This window comes from Mandrillus leucophaeus, unplaced genomic scaffold (assembly GCF_000951045.1).
Source record: "Mandrillus leucophaeus isolate KB7577 unplaced genomic scaffold, Mleu.le_1.0 Scaffold320, whole genome shotgun sequence".
NCBI classification, from domain to species: Eukaryota; Metazoa; Chordata; class Mammalia; order Primates; family Cercopithecidae; genus Mandrillus; species Mandrillus leucophaeus.
Window position 1 is genome coordinate 2,425,044 of NW_012103366.1, and position 14,105 is coordinate 2,439,148.

The following is a 14,105-nucleotide window of genomic DNA, read 5'->3' on the forward strand; positions in this document are numbered from 1 at the left end:
TTTTTTTTTTTTTTGTATTTTTAGTTAGAGATGGGGTTTCACTGTGTTGGCCAGGCTGATCTTGAACTCCTGACCTTGTGATTTGCCCACCCCAGCCTCCCAAAGTGCTGGGATTACAGGCGTGAGCCACCACGCTAAGCCCACATTTTTATATAAATAGTTATATTTTCCAAAATGAAAAAACGTAGTTAGAAGAGTGATATTTCACATTTTTGGGAAAGTTTCTTATGCCTGACTTAGTAGAAGACAGCTACAGTCCCATATCTGCTTCTGCCTTCTGTCATAGTGATTGATTGTTTGGTCGAAGAATATGAAGGAAATGGAGAACTGTTCCTATAGCCTTTTGAGATAATTGTGATATTCTCTTTTCATATGCTACTTGTGAAGGTAGGGGGCACAGTCTACAAGACTGTCCTTCCTTCTCATACCAACTGTGAGTTCAGTAGGTTCCCTAGAGCACTTCAGGTTTGATAATTCACTAGTACTCTCAGAACTCACCAAATCATGTTATACCCATTATGGTTTGGTTTATTACAGGGAAGGGATACTGATTGAAATCAGCCAACAGAAGAAGTGCATAGGGCAGGGTCCAGGAAAGTTCCAAACATGACGTTTCAGTTGTCTTTTCTCTGTAATGTACAGTATTACTCTCCTGGCAGTGAAGTTTGACAGTAGCATGACGTGTTGCCAACCAGGAAGCTCATCTGAGACTTGACCAGAGATTTTATTGAGGCTCCATGGTTGACTGCCTAAGTGGCTGACCTTTTGTTTCTAGCCCCTCTAGAGGTGGAGCAGATACTGTGTGGTCAAAGGCCCCCATCATATGTCACATTGTTAGACTGTCTGGTGGCTAATGCCCCCAGATAAACAAAGACACTCTTAGGCAGGACATGTCAAGGGCCTAGAAATTCCCTCCGGGTTATGGAGAACAAAAGCCAAACCTCCCTTTGGGTAAGATTAATTCTCTACTATACACTGTTATATTAAAATCTTTTGGTCTGTCTTTACACTCTGAATGAATCCTTTACCCATGCATGATTCTATAACATTATGAATTAGTATTTTGGAAAATACTGGTTCAGTGAGGTACATAGATCTTTCAGATGTTGATACATTTCTAAATATGGGTACTCTGTCAGGCTCATAGGGGTGGATATGTTTTTCAACTTAAATTTTCACTTAAAAGCTTGCATTTTATCATTAGCAACAAATACTGTTATTTTCCTTGAAATAAGACTCATTTTGTTCATTTTTTTAGAAGATGCCTGCCAAATACCCAAATTTGAATAAACTGAGTTTGTTAATCTTTCAAATAAAAATATATTCTAGATTAAAAAGCAGTTTATTCAGCTCACAACTCAAGCAATCACAGAAGTACTTTTACATACTTTCCATTTTGTCACAGGATTTTAAAAGTGAATTCAAAGGTTGGGATTATCCTTGTACAATGGATACATTTGCTATTTCATGAAAGACTTTTTAAAATGAAACCGGCTTTTTTTCTTTTTTATGTCCAGTGTGGGACAGTAGAGACAATGACTACTGGTATGGTTCGATGCCATTTGCCTTGAATTGTGCAAATGTGCAAGCAGTTTTACCCACCATTGTTTTTATGCCATCAGGAAATGTCAGCATAGTAAAAAAAGAGAAAAGAATGTCTTAGAGTTACTATGAAAATAGTTCTGACCTTAGAGTCCCCCTAAAAAGGTCTCAGGACCCCAGCAGTCTTTGAACTGCACTTTGCGAACAACTAATGTATATAAAATGTGAGACGATGGTTATTTTTGTGCAAGGTAGCACAAGATTGAATACACTTTGCTCTTTATTCTATTTGTTTTTATTTTGCTGGCAAGGAAAATAATGGACTAAATATTTGCTTTACATTTTAGTAGATACAAGAAATCAGAAGCCAGATTTAAGAATAATCAACAAATTGGTCATTATCACCTATATTTACTCTTATAACAATCAGACCTTATTGTTTTTGTTTAGTTAACTTTGTACTTTAAGTAGAGGCTATTAAATCATTAAGAATGTTTTTGAATTATGTAAGTCTTTCAAACCAGTAAGCTAAGTATAATCCATACATTCAGTTGGGAACATCTTTGGCTAAGATAATAAAGCATAATTAATCTTAAGTCAAAGGACATCTTCATAGTTGAGGTGCTAAACCAAAAGGGAATGCACGAATGTAATTGTTTTTCCTAGTCATGAAAATAAGCTGATTTTCTTTTGAAAACTAAAACTTTGTTCACTGGCATATTCCTTCATTTTTAGTATCTCATGGTTGCCTTCCAAGTTTAAATTGTAATTATTACTGGATTATTTTGGAAGGTCACACTCATTTATGTAATTCTGTAGCAGTAGAGCCATCTCTGTTGAGTAATGCCATTGAGTGTTGAAATAGACTATATTTTTGGCTTAAAATTCCAGAACTTGTGGCTGGGCATGGTGGCTCATGCCTGTAATCCCAGCACTTTGGAAGGCCAAGGTGGGTGGATCAGCTGAGGTCAGGTGTTCAAGACCAGCCTGACCAATATGGTGAAACCCCGTCTCTACTAAAAATAGAAAAACTAGCTGGGCGTGGTGGCAGGCGCCTATAGTCCCAGCTACTTAGGAGGCTGAGACAGGAGAATTGCTTGAACCCAGGAGGCAGAGGTTGCAGTGAGCCGAGATAGTGCCACTGCACTTCAACCTGGGCAACAGCGCAAGACTCCATCTCAAAAAAAAAAAAAAAAAAAAAAAATTCTAGAACTTGTATAGTTCTTTGTAAAGGTGTTAAAAATAATAGAGACTAATTCGTAGATTCCCATATTACAAGATGGGAACTACAAAATTAATATAAATATATCTTGTTATGATTTTAAAGTTCTTTGATCTGTTAAACATTTTTTTGTCCTATCTCTATATTTCAGAGTATAGATAAACCTTTCTCCTATCCCTCCATTAAGTTTTTTGTTCATGATGATTAATGGAAATTAGTTCATTGGGAGACTGCTGTAGCATTCGTAAATTCCTTATAAATAATGTCTGAATTAAATGCTCTGTTCTTTACTTTGCCTTTGTTTCTCCAGTTTCTCTTATAGCATTGTTTTTAATGAATCTGCAGCATTGCAAAATAAATTATGTAATTTGGGTTTTAACTCTGTGCAAGTATTGGAATAAAATCCTCATGGTGTGTAAAATAGCCTAATTGTTATTGAGCAATGTAAGGAATATAGTAGATTTTAAAGTATTTGTTGAATAAGTGAATGAAAATTTTATGTTGGATACCAGTTATTGATTTTCAGTTCTGTTCCATAAATACTAGTTTCTAGTATACACATGATATCTTGTTAGGCAATGAACATTGAATTTTAAGGATATTAATCATATTTACTCATTCATTCAGCATATATTGTGTGCTTTGTATTGTGCACATACATTTTTACAAATTTGATTAGTTTACTCTGAAAATTTGATTTTTAAAAGCAGAGCCAATTTTTAGGTTTTTTTTTTTGAGATAAAGCTTTTATTAGTACACATTTGTTTATATTGTGCTTTTTAGATAGAATAATGTCAAACTTTCAATGAACAGGTAAATTTTTCAAGTCATATTAGGATAGGTAAGAGTTGATTGGAGTAGGAAGATAAAATTTAGTTTCATTTTTGTTTGGAGAATTTTATTTTTAATTCCATATTGAGTTTACAGAGTTCTAGAGACAGGGAATGGTTTTAAATAAGGAAAAGGTTGAGAACAAAAGTGTACCCACCTTGTTAAAAGGTCCCTGGTCATTCTCACGTTAGGATCTAAGAGGAAGGTACCCCCAGGCACACTTGAACGACACTAGTTATAAGAAAAATCCCTGTGTGCACTCAATAGAGTGTTCTTGCTGGAGCAAAACTCCAGTATTCTGCCAGATTTTGTTTTTATGACTGGATGCCTTTAATACGAGTAATATGCACATGGTCCTAGGATATTACTTTTTAAGCTAGGAATTATTAATCCTAACTGAATCATTTACAGGAACTTTTCTCCCCTTGTGATCTATTTTTGCAATTTTTATCAAATAATGCACAAAGTTTATAAAGTCAAATAGAACTGAAAAGATTATAACAGAAATAACTATCACTGCCTCACTTACCTCATTAGTTATATTTTAAGAGATAAAATAATTTTTAATACTTTTAGTATGTCTTTATTTACTGCCATATTTCTATATAAAAGTCTTATACTACTTCTCTTGATTTAACAGTATTTCCTCTTCGATAGGTGTGGTAATTATACACTACTTTCTGTCCTCCCTTCTCACAGTATTAATATATTACATTTTATTATATTTGTAATTCCCCTCAAGTTGATTTAGGTGCCTTTCCTTTGTGCACTCACAGGAAAAAGAAACCCCAAATCTTTACTTTGCTCTGTGGTAGCCGAGTATTGTAATTGGCTACTTAATTTACCCGTATCACTTCACTACCAAACATAAGTCCACTGAAGGCAAATACTGTTTGTTCCCAGTTCATTGTCATATACACTTCAATGCCTGGCACAGAGTAGGCATGTAATAGTAGACAGTATTGGTTGTTATTGAATTGAAGTTCCTTAAGCTAGCATGTAAGATTTTTAGTAACCTGATTTCTGCCTGTCTTTCCAGCCTCATTACCAACCCTACCCTTTTTGCAGCTTCTGTTCTAGCTATACCATAGTGCCATTGCACACGTTGCAGGCCGTCTGACTTTGCTGATGTTGTGTTTTCTGTCTAGACACTCTTCATTATCTACCTGGAAGGCTCACCATATGCAGACCTAGCTTAGATATTATACCCTCATTGAAATCTTTCTAGATCCCATGAGCAAAATGGCTGTCTCATTTTTGCTCCTAGTGTTATTATTTAGTACAGTGTAATAGGAGCTTGGGGTCTGGAATCAGGTCTGGAGTCAGGCCTGGAATCAGTCCTGGTTCCATCACTTACTAGCAGTGTGACTTCAGACAGGTTAGTTAATTTCTTCATACTTCAGTTTTCCCAAGTATAAGATGGAAATAATAATTAGGTTATTAGGCTTTTAAAACACACATACATGTGCACATGTAACACAGTACTTGATACTTCAGTAAGTACCCAATAAATGTTAACTTTTTATTATTAGCTCTAATACTTTAACTTGTAGGTGGTTACTGCTATGCTTGTCTCCCTAGCTAAACTGAGCCACTTGGGGTCAGGAACAGTCTTATTTAATAATCATAGCTCTGTTTTCTAGCACAGTGCCCAGCCCAAGAATATATGGATTGTTGCTGAAGTATATAAAATGAGTGGTTGTCAGTTTACTCTTTCTGATTATTATTGCTTTGCAGTGATTTTCTTTTCACCACACAAAAATGTGTATTTCCAGTGCTTTGCAATGCTTGGCATGTACTAGATCCTTAATGCATTTTTGTATTAACGAACACATGAAAAAACTTAGGAAATGTGGGACTACTTATTGTACTGTTTATAGTATGTCTATTTACCTATTGATCTTTTTTTTTTTTTCCTTATGCAACTGTTTCTCTTATTAGTATGCTGTAGTGAAATAGTTTGCAAATGTTTTCATTGGCTCTAATGATCAAGAGGAATAAAAAGAAACAAGATTTTATTTTGCTACAAATAATGTGGTGGTGATTTTTCTTTACAGAAACGAAATCCTGAAGTTCGACATGTAGATTTGGAGATACTGTGAGTTTGATGGAATGAATCACCTGGGTGGGGGACCTTGGAAACAAGTTTGTCCGTCTACTCTACAAAGTTTCCTCCTCTCCTACACTGAAGGACTCAGTGCCATGCAGAAGCCTTTTTTTTTTAAGATGAAGGAAATATTTTATGTAAAGAGCAATTCAGCAGGACACAGAACTAAAACTACTTCTTACATCTAAGAGAGACACTACAAGTTGAATCAATTTGCAAATCATGTTTTTATGCTTCCATAGGGAACATTTTGGTTATTTAAATTGTTCATAATGTCCCATATTTCACCTGTTCAGTGTATACCGTACTTTGCAATCATCTTTCTTTTTTTCACATTGGTAAAAATAAGTGACATCCATAGGATCATGATTTTTAATTTGTTGCCACTGAAGATTTCACTCCATCAGAATCTGCCAATCTTGAACGTTCTGGCTAAATCTTGGTATGTAGTTTTTAAACAGTCACTCCGTTTCAAAGTCTGTATTTTCTTATAGAATGTGGAAATTATTTCTCCATACTTTGTGATTTTGACCTGAGTGCTAAGAGAATCACTCTCCTTACCTAGTTATCTACAAATGTTCATTCCAGAAATGTTTAGTTACTGAATTGAATGACGACATCTCAGTATACACTTTTAGGTCATAGTAGTTGCCACTTTGTAAAATTTCTTTTTTCTTCTTTGCTCTTTTCCCCTTATTTGGTTTAATTTTTAATGTTAGGAGGTACAGTCCTAGATGTTCCCATGGGCCAGTGTGATGACTTTTTTTTAAATGAGGTTCAGTACCGTAATGTTTATTTACTGGGAGATAATGCATTTATAAACATTTTAAAATTCTGTAAAATGGGTTAGAAATATTTATAATTTTACAGGCAGGACAGCATTTGACTTTTAATTTATTTAAAAGGCGGCACTACTTATGTAAATCTGAGCTGTGGGATATTTCTTGCTTTAAGAGAGACAGAATCTCTCACTGAAACTCATGGTCATGATTTTGTATAATATAGTTCATAGTGTGTCTGTGAGTTTCTTCCAGTTACAAATGGGCATTTAGCATAGAATATTGACTATAACATGTAAGTAAATAGCTTTCTACTGACCCTAAGTTATCAAGGTGAAAAAAACATGCAATTCAGTAATTGAAAATGTGGTGAAAAGCTACAGCTGTCATCATCAAAACAACTCATAACGTACTTTAAAATGTTCAGGTAGCAATGAGCATTGTTTATATGAGAATGGCGGCTGGGTGATCTCTTTGCTGAATAAAAGAGTTGTTAACATGTGGACACAACTGCCTGTGTGAGATCTGTGTCTTAAAACGTACTGAAATGGAAATTTATGAATTATTACAAATTGTAATGCTGGAAACAAAAAATAAATCCTTGGTTAAAGGGTTTGTAATGGTGATTTTTGATCTAGAAATCTCATTTACTGGAAAAATTACAAGCATTTACATTGGTTTTTTTGTGTTTTTTTAAATTTTACTGTTTAGAGTATTTTGCATACTGTATATTTTAAGTGAAATAACATTCCAGTTTTATTTTTAAGATAGCAAATTGTGTTCTACATCTATATATATATATATATATATAAAATTTGATACTCTATTCTTAAAGTTTCAAATTCCTTACCCCTTCTTTACAAAAAAAAAAAAAAAAAAAAAAACCTTGGTTTTTTTACCCGTTACGATTCACTCTATACTTTTTTCTTCTTCCTTCCCCTTTACCACTTGCCATTTGTTACTTCATGTCATTGCCATATGGGAAAGTACCAAATTATATCCAGTTTCCTCTTAGTGATATTACTCTGAAAAATTTCACAAAGCCAGACAAGAATAATTAACTCATTTTTTTCCCCAAGATGACCCTCAAAGTTAATGTGCAACAGGTATTCCAAATGGTAATTTTTTTTTTAGAATTCCCTAAAAAAAGCCAGTTTCTGATATTTCTTTTTAAATCTGATTTTGGTTGAGGTCATACCATTCTTAAATAATAATTGAAGGTTTATATTGCCATTTTTTCTAATTCTGTTTTGCACTGATAAACTTACATAAAGTTTGTTTATGTAAAATAAGAAATAAAGGAGTACAACATATCAAGGAATTTGAGTATTTATGTGAATCAGGAAATTTTTCTAGAGTCATTGAATTTTAAAATCAGAGAATTTGAGCTGGGTATGGTGGCTTATGCCTGTAATCCCGGCACTTTAGGAGGCTGAGGCAGGAGGATTGCTTGAGCTCGGGAGTTCAAAACCAGCCTGGACAACACAGCGAGACCTCATCTCTACTAAAAAAAAGTTAGCCGGGTGTGGTGGTGTTCACCTGTGCTAGTCCCTTCTCACACTGCTATAAAGAAATACCTGAGACTGAGTAATCAAGAAAAGAGCTTTAATTGGCTCACGGTTCTGCAGACTGAACAGGAAACAGCAGCTTCTACTTCTGGGGAGGCCTCAGGAAACTTCATTCATGGTGGAAGACGAAGGGGAAGCAGTCATAGCCAGAGGAAAAGCAAGAGGCCCAGGGTAGGTGCTGCTCTTGTAAACAACCAGATCTCATGAGAACTCGCTATACAGTACCCAGAGGGGAGGGTGCTGAAGTATTCATGAGAACTCCGCCCCCATGATCCAGTCACCTCCCACCAGGCCCTACGTCCAACACTGGGGATTACAATTTGGCATGAGATTTGGTGGGGACGCAGATCCAAAGCATATCAGCACCTGTAGTCCCAGCTACTTAGGAGGCTCAGGTGGGAGGATCACTTGAGCCCCAGAGGTCGAGGCTGCAATGAGCTATGATCGTGCCACTCCAGCCTGGATAACAGGGTGAGATCCTGTCTCAAAAAATCAGAGAATTTGGATCTCTTTCTCCAAAAATAATGTTGTATTTAGTTTCTCAGGTTTCTTGTTATTTTACCAAATTAATGTTTCTTTGTATCTATTTCGGCATATAGCATTTGAATATTAAAGCATATAAATCATTTTTAAGAAAAATATTCTCTGCAGGAGAATAATTACAAAAATAATTCTGGACAGAGAGGAGGGGCAGTCAAGGATCTATGATGGATTCCTATTTGCCCAAAGTTAAAATCTAGGATTTATCAAACGTGAGGTATACAGTGGTCCCTGACTTAACAATGGTTGCATTTAAGAATTTTTGAGTTTATGATGGGTTTACTGGCACATAACCTCATTAAGTCAAAGAGCATCTGTACCTACTTTTAGCTTTGGTTCAGAATGGATCTCTAATTCACTGTAAGTAGCAGGCCCCAAACTCTATATAAGATGGCACAGTTTTCATCATAGCAGTGGGAGGATGAGGGGTGGAGATTTTTTTTTTTTTTTTTGAAACGGAGTTTCATTCTTGTTGACCAGGCTGGAGTGCAATGGCACAATCTTGGCTTACTGCAACCTCTGCCTCCCGATTCAAGTGATTCTCCTGCCTCAGCCTCCCGAGTAGCTGGGATTACAGGCATGCACCACCATGCCCAGCTAATTTTGTATTTTTAGTTTAGACAGGTTTCTCCATGTTGGTCAGGCTGGTCTCGAACTCCCGACCTCAGGTGATCCGCCCTCCTCGGCTTCCCAAAGTGCTGGGATTACAGGTGTGAGCCACTGCTCCCGGTGATCTGTTTTTAAGTGGACTATCCTGGGGGCCTATAGTACCCAACTCCAAAGAGGTAGGTTCCTGAACATATACTAAAGAACCCGTGAGATAAGATCAGATGGAAAAATTTTCAAACTTTTTCAAAAGCAAAGTTAATCCCTGCATACATCCCCCTACACACACATACATACTGCAAAGTGAATAACAAAATAACATTTAAGGCTTGAGTTTTTGGTATATGGCTTTCAGTGTTACCTTATCTCATAATTTAGATAATGATTTTTGCTAAAATACCATCTAAAGAGTTTCTAAGTTTTAAATCTGATGACTTTTTGAGGAAGAATGCTGGGAACTACAGAAAACTGCACAGGCATTTAGAATTTGTATTATCTTCTTAGATTGCATTTGTCAAGCTTTGGCAGCATTTCTTTTAAACGTGATGACCCCCAATTTGCCAAACTGTCAGAAGTCAGTGAAGCAAAGAATCGAAGGTAAAATGTTGATTCAAAGATTGTCTCCCCTAAATCCTCCATTCCTGTCTCTGAAATGGAACTTTGGAAGGCATTTATATAGAAGATTAGTCTGATAGCCTTTATATTTGCATGTTAAGTTTACTTGCATCCTTAGACTTGGCTTTATGCAAAAAGAAAATTTCATTTGTTATATTGTATTTCATCTGATTTCCCTGGCACATTAACATGGTCCTGGCCCCTCAGGATACTTTTTCCCTTAATAAATGTCATATGTAAATAAAGGCAACTCATTTATTAGTTTGGGATTTTTTTTCCCTTGAGAAATAAATGTTGAACATAAATTCTTCTTTACCTCATGTGCTAAGAACTAAACTGTATAATCTGATATATTTTACCCTAAAAATTATGCCTATGTTTTTGAACAGAATTTGTTACTCATTCAGTGTGCCTGTTAGTTTTTAAGATTCTTTTTGGTCATACAAAACCTAACTATAATAACTCTTAATCATTTTATAATCGGTTTCAGTTTAAAGAGAATTATTAACTTTTTGGTTTTATAAAACCAAACTATAATAACTTAATCATTTTATAATCAGTTTCAGTTTAAAAAGAACTGTTATTAATATACTGTTTATTAACATATTAACTATTAATATGTGTTTGGTAAAACAAAATCTGGAAAGTTATATTCCTTAGTGATATATATTATCAGTACATTTTGACATAACTAGATTTTAATTAGGCTGTTTTGTTTCAGATGTGTCTACAAGAGTATATTTAGAGAAAAAAATGCAAAATATGGGAACATCAAAACCCTCAACCTAAGGCCAGCCTGCACTGTGATCTAAATTGAACTCTATACTAATCCTGTAGGAATTCCAACTGTATTTTCTTTTTCATGAGAAACTAAACCAAAGTAATTTGGTATTTTGAGAGGGTATAATTCCCTCCCAAAATTCAAAACCTATTGAAAGTAGAACCACTACAGTTTATGATTTGCACAGGAAAAGAATTGTATATGTCATTAAGGCCCAAAATCAAACCCTTTGAAAAGGGTTTTAAATAGACTGAAATATATACTTGTTAGTATTATAATAGCCATTAACAATATTTTGAGGTCTGTTTGCCAGGTACTGTTTTACATGTACACTTTTTTTTTTTTTTTTTTGAGACAGAGTCTTGCTCTGTGACCCAGGCTGGAGTGCAGTGGCACAATCTCGGCTCACTGCAAGCTCCACCTCCTGGGTTCACGCCATTCTCCTGCCTCAGCCTCCCGAGTACCTAGGACTACAGGCACCCACCACCACACCCAGCTAATTTTTTGTATTTTTAGTAGAGACGGGGTTTCACCGTGTTAGCCAGGATGGTCTCGATCTCCTGACCTCATGATCTGCCTGCCTCGGCCTCCCAAAGTGCTGGGATTACAGGCATGAGCCACTGCGCCCGGCCTACATATACACATTTAATCCTCACAAAGAGCCAGTGAAATGTGGTCTGTAATTCACATTTTTGCAGATGAGGAAACAGATACAGTAGTTAATATTAGTGTTTGAGGCTACTCATCCAATAAAAGGCAGAGTCAGAATTTGAACTCTCAAGGAAGCTTTCTGCTAAACAGAAAAGCCGAAAAGAAGTAACACTGTATAAAAAGTAGAAAGGAAATATTCATTATATTATTATACAGTCACCTAATTTATATTCAGTAGTCAGAATAGTTAGCTAAATCTAACCCAGACCTCTTGGGACAGGAGGATGACCGGTGGGGTAGGGCATGGATCATTGAGTTGTTTTTTTTGTTTTTTTGGGTGGGAGGATTTGGGGGGTTTTTGTTATTGTGTTTTTCTTTTGAGATGGAGTCTCACTCTATTGCCAGGCTGGAGTGCAGTGGCACGATCTCGGCTTACTGCAACCTCCGCCTCCCGGGTTCAAGCGATTCTCCTACCTCACCCTCCCGAGTAGCTGAGACTACAGGCAGGCACCACCACAGCTAATTTTTGTATTTTTAATAGAAATGGAGTTTCACCATGTTGGCCAGGATGATGCTGATCTCTTGACCTCGTGATCCTCCCGTTGGCCTCCCAAAGTGTTGGGATTACAGGCGTGAGCCACTGTGCACGGTCCTCATTAAGGTTTTTATGGACGCTGAGGTCTTGTCTGTTATTTTAGGCTATTTTGTTTTGTTTTTTAGACATAGTAGTCTCGCTCTGTCTTCCAGGCTGGATTGCCATGGCGCGATCTTGGCTTACTGCAACCTTCGCCTCCCGGGTTCAAGCGACTCTCCTCTCTCAGCCTCCCGAGTAGCTGAGACTACAGGCACCTGCCATCTTGACCGGGTAATTTTTGTATTTTTAGTAGAGATGGGGTTTCACCTTATTGGCAAGGCTGGTCATTAACTCCTGACCTTGTGATCTGCCCGCCTCGGCCTCCCAAAGTGCTGGGATTACAGGCGTGAGCCACCGTGCCGGCCTATTTTTTACATGATATTTATTACTACCATGGATAAACATATCCAGAAGATAATATTTTGTTCAAATGTCAGTCATTGATTTGAACCATGTAGGAAAGAAATTCAGGGAGAGGTGTGAAAATTAGAATTAATCAGAAGTTTCAAAAATATAGTTATCCCAGCCGGGCGCAGTAACTCATGCTTGTAATCCCAGCACTTTGGGAGGCCGAGGTGGGCGGATCACGAGGTCAGGAGTTCAAGATCAGCCTGGCCAACATGCTGAAACCCTGTCTCTATTAAAAGTACAAAAATTAGCCAGGCGAGGTGGTGTGCAACTGTAGTCCCAGCTACTCAGGAGACTGAGGCAGAAGAATTGCTTGAACCCCGGAGGCGGAGGTTGCAGTGAGCCGAGATCATGCCACTGCACTCCGGCCTGGGCGACACAGCAAGACTCCGTCTCAAAAAAAAAAAATTTATATATATAGTCATCCCTTGGTATCTGTAGGAATACCCTGTGGGGATATCCCTGGGATATCAAAATTCAAGGATATTGAAGTTTCCTATAAAATGGCATATTTGCATATAACCTACACACATCCTCAAGGATACTTTAATCTCTATTATAATACCTAACACAATATAAATGTTATATAAGTAGTTGTCATACTGTATTGTTTAGGAAACAATGACAAGGAAAAAAGCCTGTTCACGTTTAGTACAGACACAATTTTTTATTCATTGAGTATTTTCAATATGATGTTGGTTGAATCAGAGATGCGAACCCATGGATACGAAAAGCTGACTATATTTTATAATTGTACTTGAATAGATAAAACATTCACATGATTCTAAATTCAGAATGTTCAAACAGATTTATAGGAAACATTCTCTCAACCTTGCTCCCAGCTATCCATTTTCTTTCCCCAGAGGCAACTGTTATAAGCTTGTGATATATCCTTATAGATATTTAATGTATATATTCATATATACATACATTTATTATATATATTTCCCCTATTCCACAAAGATGATAAAATAGTATATATATTAATGAACCTTCTGATAATTTAAGTACACAGCCTATTTCCAGAGTTGTGTTTACTGAAAATTACTACGTCAACAGGAAGTAACACATAATATGCTTTACCATATAGTAGCCACTAGTGACATGGGGATATTTAAATTTAAATTAATTACATAAAATAAATTCAGTTCCTCAGTTGCATTAGCCACATTTTCATGTGTTCAGTAGCCACATGTGGCCAGTGACTGTGTTGTACACTGCAGATATAGAACATTTTCATTATCACAGAAAGTTGTTGTGGACAGTCCTGATGTGGTGGATTAAAGTAATCCTAATCTCTCTTTAATATTTGAGAGTGTCTGTACAGTGCACAACATTAGAGTGCCTGGTTTTTGTTGTTGGAGGCAGGAGGATAAAATTCTGGCTTATCTCTTAGAAATGTATCAATACAAATAGCTCTTGGGCTACAACTTAAGGCTACCAACTGGTAAGCATTGCTTTCAGCTAATACATTTCTCATGTTCAAAATGAAGAATTTGAATTTGACTTCCTCTCATTCAAATGCATACTATACATTCTGAACATTAGGGAACAATTGAACCCTACAAAAATGTTCTTGAGCCATCAAAAATTCTTACCCAAGTTGATAAATTATGATTCTGAATGTTCATGTTAGTTTATCTTGTGGCCAAGCAAAGGGCTAAATAAGTATGATACCATTCATCACGTAAAGGTCTCAGAGATCAAAATATGGGATTGGTGGGCCCAGGTGGTGAGAAAGGAAGGAGGTGCAGGTTTACCACACTTTTTTTTTTTAAATTATACTTTAAGTTCTAGGGTACATGTGCATAACGTGCAGGT

At 36.4% G+C, this 14,105-nt stretch overlaps 1 protein-coding gene across 1 annotated transcript in view; it reads left to right on the forward strand.

Annotated features, from left to right (window-relative positions):
* Positions 1-7,105, forward strand: part of SLC30A9 (solute carrier family 30 (zinc transporter), member 9) — a 116,679-nt gene extending 109,574 nt beyond the window's left edge. The window contains exon 18 of the mRNA XM_011987991.1: positions 5,653-7,105. Within this exon, the coding sequence (XP_011843381.1) occupies positions 5,653-5,697 (45 nt within the window). The 3' untranslated portion in view covers positions 5,698-7,105. The remainder of the gene's footprint in view (positions 1-5,652) is intronic.
* The last annotated feature ends 7,000 nt before the right edge of the window (positions 7,106-14,105 follow it).